Genomic DNA, 14,302 nt, shown 5'->3' with positions numbered 1-14,302 from the left:
GCTGTTTACCCACCTGCTTGATGTCTATTCATCCTAACCTTTGTATATAGCAGATATATAAATAATATTTAGATCTTAAGATAGCAGTCATAAAATATATGTATGTAATGTTTATACAGAGCTCCAAGATGACCAGCCTTACAAATCATAGAATCATAGAATGAATTGTTTTGTTATAGGAAAGGACAACTTGTTTAACTTTTTGTTACTGTTTATTTTAAACTTTCTCTGACTGCTTGAGAACTCTGTCTAATCTTTCCTCCCACCAAAACTGAGAGATGGTCAGATGGTGTAGAAGCATGCATATGAGCAGGTCAGACGAGCCAAATTCAGAGACAAGTGGTTCACACAGACATCTTTCACCTTGAGCAAGTTTCACTGTTCTCTGTCTCCAAGGAGGAAGAGATGGTTGCTCCTCTTGCGCTCATCTTCATGACCCAGTGGATGCTGCTGGTCACCCAGTTGTGTGTTGGCTGGCACTGCACAGACTGTGAGTAGAACGCTCCCATGGGGCAATCCTCCAACATGGTGTAACATGCTTCTCATTATGTGTAGCTGTGTTTAAGTTGCCTACTGTCTTGGATGTGCTAGGTAGTAAACTCCTCTGCACCCAAAAATCTAGGAATAAGTCCTGCACCTTACTGATCCTATTATGTGACACTTGCAGTGGAGAAGCCAGACTCGTCTATTAGAAATTTGATGCTGAATCAGTGGAAAATGGAACTGAGTTGGATAAGCAGCATGAATTTCACTGAGGACTAGTGTTCAGTGACTACAGGAGATTTTACCGAGACTGTAATGGTAAAATTGCTATGTAAAGTTTTAACTGAGATAATTCATTATGCTTTCTTCTTTTTCTTTCATGTTCTTAAGTAAACGAAAAAAGTATCCTTGGAAGGAATGAGATAGTTATTGTTTTAGCAGTCCTTTCTAGTTTTTGTTGAGACTTATCTTGGTACTGAGGTATATCTGCCCTCTCTGGTCACTCTTGTGAAATTCTTGCCTTCAGAAGACTCCTGCAGAATCAGGGCCTTGATGGGACTGAAGTGTAAGATTGTCTTTTTTCCTGTTTTTAAAGAAACTTTGGTGAGAGGCATCTTATGCTGTGCAGATGAGAATTTCTAAGTATAAAGGACAGATTAAATTAGATATATAGATCCTTACTGTCTTACCTAAAAACAATACATAAACATTCAGGGACCTTGGAGATGAAGTGATGTGCTTGCTCAGGACGAATTGCTGTGACACAGAAGCCTGTGAAGACACAATATTTCTGGAGTGGCTGCTGAGCTCCAAACAGGTTCATACAATCATAGAATAGATTGGGTTGGAAAAGAACTTTTAAAGACCATCTAGTTCAACCTCCCTGCCATGGGCAGGGACATCCTTCACTACATTGCATTGCTCAAAGACACATTCAACCTGACCTCAAGGTCAAACATTTCCAGTGAAGGGGCATCCACAACTTCTCTGGGCAACCTGTTCCAGTGTCCCACCGCCCTCATCTTAAAAAGTTTCTTCATTATGTCCAATCTAAATCTACCCTCTTTCAGCTTAAAACATTGCTTCATGTTCTGTCACTACAGGCCTTGGTAGAAAGTCTATTTCTTTTTTATAAGCCCCCTTTATGTGTTGAAAGGCCATAATAAAGTATCCTCAGAGCTTTCTCTTCTCCAGGCTGAACAACAACAAATCTCTCAGCCTTTCTTCATAAGAGAGCTGTTCCAGCCCTCTGACCATTCTTGTGGCCCTCCTCTGGACACACTCCAACAGGTCCATGTCCTTCTTGTGTTGGTGACACCAGAGCTGGATGCAGTACTCAAGGTGGGGTCTCACCAGAGCGGAGTAGAGGGGCAGAATCACCTCCCTTGACCTGCTGGCCACATTTCTTTTGATGCAGCCCAGGATGTGATTGGCTTTCTGGGCTGCAAGCACACATTGTCAGCTCAGGTCCAATTTTTCACCCACCAGTGTCCTTAAGTCCTTCTCTGCAGGACTGCTTTCAATCCTTTCATCTCCCAGTCTGTATTGATATTGGGCATTGCCCCAACCCAGGTGCAGGTCCTTGGCCTTGGCTTTGTTGAACTTCATGACATTTTCATGGGCCCTGTCAAGGTCCCTGTGGATGGCATCCCTTCCGTCTAGTGAATCAGCTGTCCCACTCAGCTTGTTATCATCCACAAACTTGTGGAGTGTGTGCTTGGCCCCACTCTCTGTGTCATTAATGAAGATATTAAGTCATATTTGTCCCAGTACAGACCCTTGAGGGACACCACTCGTTACTGGTTCCAACTGGACATTGATCCATTGACTATTGTAAGTCTTTGGATGCACCCATCCAGCCAATTCCTTATAATCTAACAGTCCATCTGTCAAACCCATATCTCTCCATTTTAGAGGCAAGAATGTTATGGGGGACCATATCAAATGTCTTACAGAAATCCAGGTAGATGACATCTGTTGCTCTTCCTTTATCAGCTAATGTAGTCACTCCATTGCAGAGGAGCAATAGATTGCTCAGGCACAATTTGGTCTTGGTGACGCCATGTTGGCTGTGTCTAATCACCTTCCTGTCTTCTGTACACTTGAACATAACTTCCAGAGGAATTTTTTGCATGACTTTATTAGGCATGGAGGGGAGGCTGAATGGTTGTTAGTTCCCAGGATCTTCCTTATGACCCTTTTAAAAAATGAGTGCAATATTCACTTTTCTGCAGTAACTGGGGACTTTGCCTGACTGCCATGACTTTTTAAATATGATGGACAGTGGCTTGGCAACTATGTCAGTCAATTCCCTCAGCACCCTAGGATGCACCTCATTGGGTCCCATGGACTTATGTATGCTCGGGTTCTTCAGGCAGTCTCATACCTGATCCTCTCTTATGATGGGAGGGAGATGACAAGCTTTGAGGTTCAGGGACTTGAGGCAAGTGGGAAGAGTGATCGCCAGTAAACATTGAGGAAAAAATGTCTGTTGTCACTGGTTCTCCTGTCTTATTCATCAGGGGCTATATATTTTCTTTAATCTTTCTTTTCTGACCAACATACCCTTCTCTAGAAGCCCTTATAATTATTTTCCAGATTCCTTGCAAAATTCAGATCCAGATCAGATCCAAACTTCAGCTCCAGTTCAGATCCAAACTTTTGATAGCAGACAGGAGATCTAGAACTCAGATCTTGTGTAAATGGATTACTTGAGAAGTGTCATGACTTTATGAAAAGGCAACTTCTGCTTCTGATTTAGTCTGTTTTCAGTGCTTACACAGAGAAGACAGCAAACTAAGCATTTCCAATTTTGCAACTATTACGTCTGTTAAGCAAAATAGTTTTCTCTTTCACTGGCTTCTACAAGCTGCACGGGTACTCCAAAGCAAGTCATGAAGTTGTCCTCTTGGGATTATTCTTTTCCCCATACATGTATTATTCCTGCCTCATCTAAGTTCTCTTCCTCTAGAGCCCAAAGTTGCCTCCATCCATTTGGCCAATATTTTCTGTGCATCCGATTGGGTAGATAATCTCCAAAATAAAGTTGTTTTAGGAACAGGAACTGTAAAAGGAAGGTATTGGTTTTGACAGTCTGTTTTGCATTAATAGAAAGGGAGCATTTTATGCTCCACTGCTGTGTCAAGCAGGATGTATACCACATCTATGCTAAACTTCAATGTTTCTATAGGCAGTTTCTAGAAAATTCTGTCACCTGGGGACTCCTCTGACACTCCATGCAGTTATATCACCTGTATCAGTAATCACAGATTCGAATAGATTCATGTCACCCTCATTTCAACTATCCAAGCATGGAAATTATAGTCTTCTAAGCTCTGACAGCAGCTACTAGAGAGGTACAGCCCCTGCCTGAAGGCTGTGTATCCCATGCCACTGTCTGTGTCTTCCTTCACCACTGCATAGACAGGGCACCTGTATGATTTGCCCAAATTACGTGTTAGTTTTTAGAAAGCTAATGTTAGCGGTAATATCTGGTAAGAATACAGTACAGCAGAGAGGGAACAGTCTAGGAGGTTCCTGGAGTGTGTTGAGGATAATTTCCTGACACAGCTGATGAGGGAACCAACAAGGAAAGGTGCACTGCTGGACCTGTTGCTTGTAAACAGAGAAGGACTTGTGGGGGGTGTGACAGTTGGAGGCTGTCTTGGGCATAGTGATCATGAAATGATAGAGTTTTCGATTCTTGGAGAAGCAAGGAGCGGGGTGAGCAGAACTGCTACCTTGGACTTCGGCGGGGGGGAGGTGGGGGGCAGGCTTTGGTCTTTTCAGGAGCCTGGTTGACAGAGTCCCTCGGAAGGCAGTCCTGAAGCACAAAGGAGTCCAGGAAGGCTGGACATTCTTCAAGAAGGAACTCTTAAAAGCACAGGAGCAGGCTGTCCTCATGTGCCGAAAAACGAGCCATCAGGGAAAAAGACTGGCCTGGATGAACAGAGAGCTATGGTTGCAACTCAGGAATAAAAAGGAGAATTTATGCCCTTTGGAAGAAGGGACAGGCCACTCATGAGGACTACAAAGATGTTGTGAGGCTATGTAGGGAGAAAATTAGAAGGGCCGAAGCCCAACTAGAACTTATCCTGGCTTCTGATGTTAAGGACAATAAAAAAAGTTTCTATAAATACATTAACAATAATAGGACGACTAAGGATAATCTCCATTCTTTATTAGAAAGGGGCAGAAACATAGTGACAAAGGATGAGAAAACGGCTGAGGTACTTAATGTCTTCTTTGCCTCAGTCTTTAACAATAAGACCAGTTTTTCCCTGAGCACCCAGTCCCCTGAGCCAGTAGACAGGGGCAGGGAGCAGAATGAAGCCCCCATAATCCAATGGAAAATGGTGAGTGATCTGCTATAGCACTTAGACATACACAAGTCTATGGGGCAGGATGGGATCTACCCAAGGGTACTGAGGGAGGTGGTGGAAGTGCTCAACAAGCCACTTTCCATCATGTATCAGCAGTCCTGGCTAAGTGGGGAGGTCCCTGTTGACTGGAGGTTAGCAAATGTGACTTCCATCCACAAGAAGAACCAGAAGGAGGACCCAGGGAATCACAGTCCTGTTATTCTGACCTTGGGGAAGGTTATGGAGCAGATAATCCTGAGTGCCATCACACAGCACTTGCAGGACAACAAGGTGATCTGGCCCAGTCAGCATGGGTTCAGTGTGCCCAGATGGCCAAGAAGGCCAATAGCATCCTGGCATGTATCAGGAAGAGTGTGGCCAGCAGGACGAGTGAAGTAAATGTCCCTCTGTACTTAGCACTAGTAAGGCCCCAGGTTGAGTACTGTGTTCAATACAAGAAAGGCATTGAGATTCTGGAGCGTGTCTAGAGAAGGGCAATGATGATGGTGAGGGGTCTAGAGCACGTGTCTTATGAGGAATGGCTGAGTGAACTAGGGTTGTTTAACCTGGAGAAAAGGAGGCTGAGGTGAGACCTTATCGCTCTCTACAACTACCTGAAAGGAGGCTGTAGCGAGGTGGGGGTTGATCTCTTCTTGCTAGTAACAAGCAATAGGACAAGAGGAAATGGCCTCAAGTTACACCAGGGGAGGTTTAGATTGGATATTAGGAAAAAATTCTTCACAGAAAGGGTTATCAGACATTGGAAAAGGCTGCCCAGGGAAGTCTAGCCATCCCTGGAGGTATTTAAAAGACGGGTAGAGGTGCTGCTTGGGGACATGTTTTAGTGGTAGAGTTGGCAGTGTTAGGTTGATGGTTGGACTCGATAATCTTAAAGGTCCCTTCCAACCTAGACTATTCAAGGATTCTATGATTCTATGAACCTCAAGACAGCTCCTTGCCCAGGCATTCATTTGTGGGGTATCTCTCTTTGTCTTTCAAAGGAGTGTAAAGCACATTACAGCCATCTGTTGATTTTTATGAAAGCACATATGCCCTATTTTGAGGCGGTTAAACTGATTTGGTGGGCTATTGTGGACTAAGGGTAGAAGGAGGGGAGGAACTGCTATTCCTAACACTGCCAGAAGTTTTTCTGGAGGGAAGCACAGAACTCTTCACCTTGCACTGGTAAAGGTTCATTACCAAAAACTTCTGGGAAGAGAGTTCTTGAGCCTGGGAAGACGTCACTACCTGCTTCACTATTGTAGTGGCCTCACTGTTACAAATCAAGCACAAGCTTAAGCCCTTTCTACAGGGAGTAGCACTGTGTAAACTAATAAATGAAAAACTGAAAAGTAAACTTTTTGCATGACATTTTTCAGGCAGAGAATATGAAATGTATGTTTGGAAATACAGCACCTCCTCTGCACAATGGGGCAAGCTTTTCTGTTGCAGCAGTGAATGTGAATGCCACATACTTAAGCATATGCAGATATATTCCTCGAGGTAATAAGCTAGACTTTGGGAAAGGATTTGCCTATCTCCAGTGGACTGGGGGTAAAAGAAAAACTGAAACTCTTCATTCCTTAATTAATTTGTTTCCTGCAGGATGAACAGGTTCTTGTTCACAGCCTTATGACAACGTTTCTGTGAAAAGAAAAGGGGTTTCCTACAACTAGCTCAGCAAATTTTTAGTCCTCAGTTGCCACCTTGCTTGGTGCTGTCTTTTTAATCACCAATTCTTTTTTGTTTGTGCTAATATTTTATTGACTGCATTTCAACATCTTTAAAATTTTATTAAAAATCCAAGTGAAGCAGGTTTGTGGCTGTAGTTTTGAAATTCTTCCTTCAGAAATTTGTGAAATCTTGAATCTTGTCACAGTGTTACTCATGGTGTAATGACCGACACTTTTGCAGTGTCGCATCCACAATAATGAAAGGTCTGACAGAATTTACTCGTCTTTGTGTGAGTGGAGTAATATATACGAGACTTAAGAGAATGAGGTACAAGATCTGTTCATTTAAGCAACACAGAGTTGTCATATACAAAATGGCACTACTTCCTGCCTCATCAAGCTCAAAGTATTTGCTGATTCCTTATACGAGGATGGATAAGTAATCCTTCCTTTTCAAATGTATGTTTAGTCTCCTTATTTGGTTTTTTGGGGGGTGGGTGTTAAGGAGTAAATTGATAAAATGCTTGTGATCAGGAAAAGATTGCTCATGTTACTCTCAGGTGGAAGAAGGTATCACTGCAGAGCAGAAACACCTCAGAAGTTTGCATCTACACCTCCCTGAAGTCTTGAAATACTTCACAGGTCTGCACTTAGGTTTCTCTCCTTCTCTGGAGTCCACAGGGAAGCTTCTCATCCTCTTCGTTCATTTGGCAGGGCTCTGAAGAGCATCCTTCAAATAGAAATGCTATAGCAGGATGCTGAAGGATGACAGGCAAATGTTTCAGCTTGTGGCACTGTGGCACCAGTGTCTCCTTTTGAATAGGAACAATTCAAAGCATAGGGGTATCCACTTCAGGTGTCAGCCTGTTCCAGAGCAGTGTCGGCTTCCTTGAGACTTATTCTATCAGAGGCAACTATAATCATATCTTTGGAGGTTTTATCCCTGAGAAATTCTTCATTGAATCTGTCAGTGCAAATATATTCCAGTGTTACTACCTAAAATAAAGCAAGTGATTCCCAACCAGTTGGGATATCAGTTGCAGGCATCTAACATATCTAAGCACGTGCCTTGATCCTCCAGAATGGAGCAGTCACACCGTTTTTCCTCATCGTGGATATTCCTGTGTTTGCAGGCATGAATGGGTCGGCCATTGAAAATTTCTCCTGTGTGATTTACAACATTTCCCTCATGAACTGCACTTGGCAGGCAGGCAGGGATGCTCCAGGAGATACACAATATTTTCTCTACTGGCAGAACTTGAGGTAAGTAGGTCTGCTTGAGTCTAGGGAAGTCTGAATTCTCATTTGACATACCACCCTGCCCACATTTAACTAAAATACCTTGCTGTATACAGATACAATGATGCAATGGAATGTGAGCTTTACATTAAAGATGAAAATGGCAGAAACACGGGATGCAGATTCCAAAATGTGAAGATATCAACCGAAAAAGCTTACTTCTTGGTGAATGGGTCTAGCAAAGACTCCCTGATCGAGTTCTACAATGAGTACATTCACCTGTATAAAATTGGTAGGTAAATAATTTCTTTCTGCTTTATTTTCACTATTGCATGAGGGTACTAGCGTACTTATCCCTGAGAAGGAACCAAGTACTCTGCATCCCCTAGAGTCAAAAGTAAGAGACTGTGGTCTCTTCAAGACAACCTATTCCCCAAGAAAAAGAGCAATGAGGGAAATTAAGCAAGAAAGCTCCACAGCTGCAGCCTGCCTCAGAGTCCTTAGCAATGTACTCTTACTGTTTTTAGGTCTTTCTCCAACAAGGTCCACAGGACTTAAAAGATTTTACTTCCCACTTCTGTCCTTTCAATGATGGCCAAAGACCTTTCAACAGAGGCGATTTTTCAGAAGTTTATCTGAGCACTGATTTCTCCTTCTCATTCCCGGTGGGATGGGCATACACTGACGCCATACTCTTGATTAGAGAATATTAATATGTGTACAAAATACTCCAGGTTTTCATATTCTCTTTCATGCGTGGTGCTCTACTTGGAAGCGTCCTGTGCCAAAGCCTTTTTAGGAAATTCCCGCTGTTTTTGGCACTGTCTCCAAAAAATGGACAAACAAGGCTTCATTCTATAAGGAGAAGGAATTGAGCTGTAGTATAACCCATGGCAGGTGAAACAAGATTTTTCTTTGACCAAACATCCAATCACAAATAGGCCAGGCCTGTCTGTAAATATTGATGTGAACAAGCAGTGTAGCTGGAACTAAGGTTTCCTCTATCAGCCTTTTATCACCCTTCCTGTCAAAAGTGGCTGTCTTTTGCTGTTACGCTAATCAAGTGCTTGGCAATGATCAAAATATAAAGGTCCTCATATTTTTGCTCCCATCTGTGAATTTAGGGGAGATATGTGAAGAAGTTGGCTAGATTCTTAAAACTGAAGTATCATTCTTAAATTTGTATGGCTAATCTTTTGGAAGGGGGGAACAACTGCATAGTTTACAACACCAAGCATGCAACAACTTCATGTTACAGAGGCATCATGTGAGGAGGCTTGAAGAAAGAAATGACCTTTGCATTATTTACATTAGGTAAATTTACATCAGCTTGGTCTTCTGCAGTAAAAAAATCCTTATAAAATAACAGGACTCTACGTTACTCATCTAAAAAACTAAATGGAGGGGGTTTGTATCTTTGTAGGCTCCTAAGTCATGTTCCCTCACTTAGTCCCCATTTTTTTTGATCCTGGGGATGGAATTTAAAGAATTTTGGTCTGTCAATTATTTCTAACAAAATTCCTAAGAAAAATAGATACAAATCAGTATCTTTCTTCATAGAGGTGTTACTTGCAGTTGCACTCTCTTTTATCAAAGCAAAAAGAGATCAAGTGACTTCAATTATTTGAATTCTTGGTTATATCATTTCAGAAAAGCTCATGCCTCCATCAAATATTACTGTCAACTGTGATGAAATTAAAAGTGATTGCATAATTAAATGGCAACGACCCCAAATAAGTCATTCTAACAAAGACAAGTGTTTCAAATATGAAATCATCATTAAATACAAGGTAAGAGGAATTTCTTCGTCTCTAACATTATTACATATGTTTGCATTTACCAATATGCATTGGTATGACATATGGACAGAACAAATGGACAATGGGCAGAAAGAAAATCAATCTCTCTTGTATGGTATAGCCTTTTTTATACGTAGAACCATATTCCTTTGCGATTGAGCCTTTCAGGCAGCCTATTAGGCTGTACTGCCACATTTTTTTATCCTTGTTCCCCTGTGTGAGGCATTGCTGGATATACACTGGTTGACTGTGACTGAGTGGGACTAAGATGAGAAGCATGGTTAATCAAAGCTTGAACACATCATAGCTTTGGCTGTGACAAAACTCAGAAAAGGCACTTCTTTCACAAAGACATGTTGGAGCTGTCCTGGGTTGGAGTCCTTCAACTGATGATCGCATATCTGTGAAAGGGCAGAGCTCAGCTATAAATACCGGACAGGGAAACGTGCATCCACTTAACAAGTATGAGTGTGAGAAAATAAATGCCAGAGAAAGCAGAAAGGCAGCGTGGATAACCACAGGTTACTGAGGGAATCATTTAAGCTACTGAAAGTCAAATTCAGACCTTGGCTTTACAAGTCTTCTTGCAGCATCAGGGAAGGAGTGAGATTGCTGTGTTCTGCTCCAAGAGCAGACCTAAACTACTGTAACTGTGGCAGAATTCCGTAAAATGACCACAGGGTGGCAGATAGCGACTACAAAGGAAAAACCAACCTGTACTACAACCAGATTTGGCCACTTGGTGGCTGATTTAAGGTCTTCCCTAGATTTCTGTTATTTGGAACTTCTTGGTCTGGATTGGGCTTGCTGTTTCATAGGTGACTTTTCTTGCAAGGCCAACCAACTGCTACAAAACTGCATTACTTCTCCGAATACCTTGGCCGTCACAGCACAGAAAGCTTCTAGAAAACTCTGTGTGACATTGAAACAAAAGTGCATTGCTGGAGCAATACATACTTCTTAAAGTCTTTTAATATGCCTAATATTTGGTTTATAAAGAATATTCAATTCACGCTTAGTCTGAATTGCCTAGCATTTTTTAAATAATCATTAGCAGTTTTCATGTTACTAATTATGTCAAAGTCCAGCAATTACTGTATTGCAAAATTTATTGCTTTACCAGGTATAAATTTATATTGTTTTACTAATACACTATGACCAACATATATTGTATTACCTTTAAACTTCCTTTCCAAAGTTGGAAATTGCTTGCATTGAGAGCAAACAAAAAAGGATAACACCATGAGTAACATAATTTCAATCACCTTTGTTCATGTCTGACACTGATAAACTGAATTTGCTGAGAATCTCGGATTCTTCTTCAGTGATGTTTTAAGTTAAGGCTTTATAGATCAGGGTATCTGGGAAACCTGAAGGCAAACCTTACCAGTGAAAACTGAGCTAAAAAGGCACAAAATACCTCAGCCATTCCCATGTCTCTTGCCACTAGATTCTCCCAACTCAGTGAGCAACGGGCCTGCATTCTCCTTAATCTCCTTTCTGCTGCCGGTGCATTCGTAAAAATCTTTCTTGTTGTCACCTCTCTCACTAGTCTCAACTCCAGCTGAACTTTGAATTTCCTGACTTTGTTCCTGTATGTGCAAATGGTGTCTTTGTATTCCTCACAAATCCCTTCTTCTACCTTCTACATAATTCCTTTTTGTCTCTGAGCTCAGACTCAAGCTTCATGTCCTGCCATGCTCACCTGGCACACTTGCTTGATTTTCTGCACACCGGAATAGACCATTCTTGTGCTCTGAGGAGGCTGTCCTTGTAGATCAACCAGTAACTTTGCTCTCCAGGGCAATTTCCCTTTAGTACCAAGGCCTGTGTCTGTGAGGCTTTCTCAAGCTGCCTGAAGAGGGCCTCATCTGCTTCCTTTTCTTGATCACGAGATCTGGAACAAACACCTACTATATTGTCACCTGTGTTGGTCTGTCCTCTGATGCCTACTTGCAAGGTTTCTTACTGGTTCACTATTTCTCCCAAGACAGAGCTCTATGTATTCAAGGTGCTCCTTTACATAGAGCACAAGGACCAGATCAGCAAGCCTGTTTGTAAGGACACCCTCACCCCAGTTGGTGAGATGCATCCCACGCCTGCTCAGTAGCCCCCCTTTCTCAAAAAGGGTCCCAAGGTTGTAGAAGCCAAAGCCCTACCTCTGACACCAGCCACTCAGACAGGTGTTGACCTGCTGGATGAGTTCAAGTCCACTCAAGCTTCTCCTTCTCACTGGAAGGCCTGAGGAGACACCATCTAGGCTTCCTGCCCTTCATCATCTTCCCAGTGTTCTGCAGTCACCCTTGAAACCACCCAGTTTACCCCTGGCCATATCATTGGTGCCCACACAGAAGAGCAGGAAGGGGTAATAGTTCAATGGCCAGACAAGTCTGGCGGTCCTTCTGCAGTATCCTCAATCCTGGTCCCTGACAAGCAACAGACCTTCATCAGGTCAGTAGATTGGTGCCACCATCCCCTGCAGGAGGGAGTCTCTTCTAACTATCATACATATTTTGTCCTTTTTTTTTTTTTTAAACGCAGTGCCCTTTAATATATCTCTTCTTCCAAAATTTGCGAAAGACCAACTGTCCTTCTGGAACTCCACTTTCTGAAGTCCTCCGTGGCCTCATTGTTCTCATTTCTCATATATTATTTTAGGATAAACACACACAAAAAAAAGGAGACTATTTTGTTGCAGATCGATCCCTGTGTTTAAGCTAGCGTGTTTACGGATTCTAGAAGCTGTCCTGTACAGCACCATGCCTTGCAAACTCATGTTCAGATGCCACATGAGCATACAGTTATTTGATAAAACAAGTTTGGATTAATTTCATTTTGTTTTGAAATGGAGTAATACAGAATGTAAAATAATTTTAAAATGAATAACTGGCAAGCTAATGGAGATGATAGAGTCTGCAATCATTAGTTGGATGTGGTTGCTACATTACATGGAAGTTACTATGGCTATTCAGAAGACATGAGTGAATTTTATTCTATGTATCAAATATGTAGTTTAGAGGCAGCCTAAAACATCTGTGAATCTATGTCAGTCCTGAATATTTTCACCTGAGGGCAAAGGAAACAATATTTACATAGTATTTGCAATTAAATATAGTGACATTGTAAAATATAAACAATAGATGTAAGCTAAAAAGTTTATTTCAAAGATTTTTATCTTTTTTTTTTTCATGGTGTGTGTAAGAACAAATTCACAGTTTTCATTCAGGTCTGGTTTGCTTGTATTTCAATTTAATCGTCAATTTGAAATAAAAATCATTTCTCAACACCAGTGGTAAGGAAAACAAATACTTTTCCATAGAACAACTAGATACTATGTAAATTTGGCGTTGTAGATGAATTATATATTAGATAATAAATGTTAGATAAATTACTAGTTCTTCTGAACAAACTATCAAGTAGATAAGAAAGAGTAATGCAGAAAAAGGGGACAGTAGATAAAAATGAGTTATTATCTAAACACAAAACAAGCACTCATAAAAATAAAGGGTTTTTTTTTCTCAATTTACAGGATAATCCTGAGGGAAAAAACAAATACACTTCTATACAAGTAAGTCTGCTTGTTCTATTAATCAGCAATACATGTTAGTTTCATAGCCATTTGTGAAAAGGAAATAGTATGCAAATGCCTTTAAATCAATGTGTATTCAATGTCCTATGTTTTATGGGATCTTGATTTATAATTTTCATTAATGTGTCAAACTGCTAAATCATCACGGCTTATGTCATTTATTATACATTCAAGGGCAGAACCTTATCACTATTCTGTAAGTCTTTTGAAAAAACTTACATTTTCCATTATATTGCCCACTCTCCCCCTCAAATATTTGGATCAGAATTTGAAGTTACACATCAGTGACAGAAAAGAGACACAGAGAAAAAAATTCCTAAGAATTTAATTTTGTTTATGAAAAACAAAGACCACAAGAGGCCTTTGGGATCCTTTGGGATGGAGGCCGTCCTCCAGGTATGCTGTACCTCATTCTAATCCATGCAGCTTGCACATCCCATCTCTATCCCAAAAGTATCCAAGTATAAGCATGTTTCAGTAAACTGTTGTAACACAAAGTATTGCAGTCTTCTACTTGTTTTACAGGTTTGGCTGGAAAGTTATGCTTTTCCTGAAAAGTCATAATGCAAAGACTGAGGAAGGTGAGGTGCATGCAGACAGTTTATTCCTCAAATCACTCAATTCTAGCAGTACTGAAATGAGACAATTCAAGATATTTTTCTACCTCTGTCCATGTGCCAAGGGAAATTATCAGTAGATCAGACTATATTGTAAAAACTTACAGGATATAGTTTAAAAGACGAAAAGCTTCTAAACATAAAAAGTTTACTGAGTGACAGGTTATTTTTTAAAGGAGATACATAGATATGTACATATTATGTATGTAATAAACATGTATTTTTATTTCTTGCTTTGTAACAGCATTCTACTTTAACAAGCAATGCTCTCCTAGCCTTGTAAAAGTTTCACTGGTAAATGGCACTTGCGTATTAGCAACACTTAGACACGCAACAAAGAAAAACAACTTGGTTTTGCTTTGTTTTTAGGAAGGTGTGAATAATCATACATTTCAAAGATCCAACACAAGAAAGAAGTACCTCTTGAAAATGAGAACAGCCGGCAGTGCCTGCTTCGTGAACCCAGACTGGGGAGAGTGGAGTGCACCTGTAGAGTTTGGTACGAAAGACATTCCATGCCTTGGGCTACTCCTCCCCCAGT

At 41.1% G+C, this 14,302-nt stretch overlaps 1 protein-coding gene across 1 annotated transcript; it reads left to right on the top strand.

Moving 5' to 3' along the window:
• The first annotated feature begins 712 nt into the window (after nucleotides 1–712).
• On the top strand, nucleotides 713–14,225 carry LOC309685208 (granulocyte-macrophage colony-stimulating factor receptor subunit alpha-like). The gene is made up of 7 exons (XM_082498289.1): nucleotides 713–801; nucleotides 7,651–7,780; nucleotides 7,873–8,048; nucleotides 9,407–9,546; nucleotides 13,085–13,123; nucleotides 13,670–13,725; nucleotides 14,131–14,225. The coding sequence occupies exons 2-6, from the start codon at nucleotides 7,653–7,655 to the stop codon at nucleotides 13,706–13,708; spliced, it is 522 nt and encodes a 173-aa protein (XP_082354415.1). The 5' UTR covers nucleotides 713–801; nucleotides 7,651–7,652; the 3' UTR covers nucleotides 13,709–13,725; nucleotides 14,131–14,225.
• Nucleotides 14,226–14,302: the final 77 nt, after the last annotated feature.

This window comes from Vanellus vanellus, assembly GCF_965231255.1.
Source record: "Vanellus vanellus genome assembly, chromosome: 1".
NCBI classification, from domain to species: Eukaryota; Metazoa; Chordata; class Aves; order Charadriiformes; family Charadriidae; genus Vanellus; species Vanellus vanellus.
This window is presented reverse-complemented; position numbering and strand designations above follow the sequence as displayed.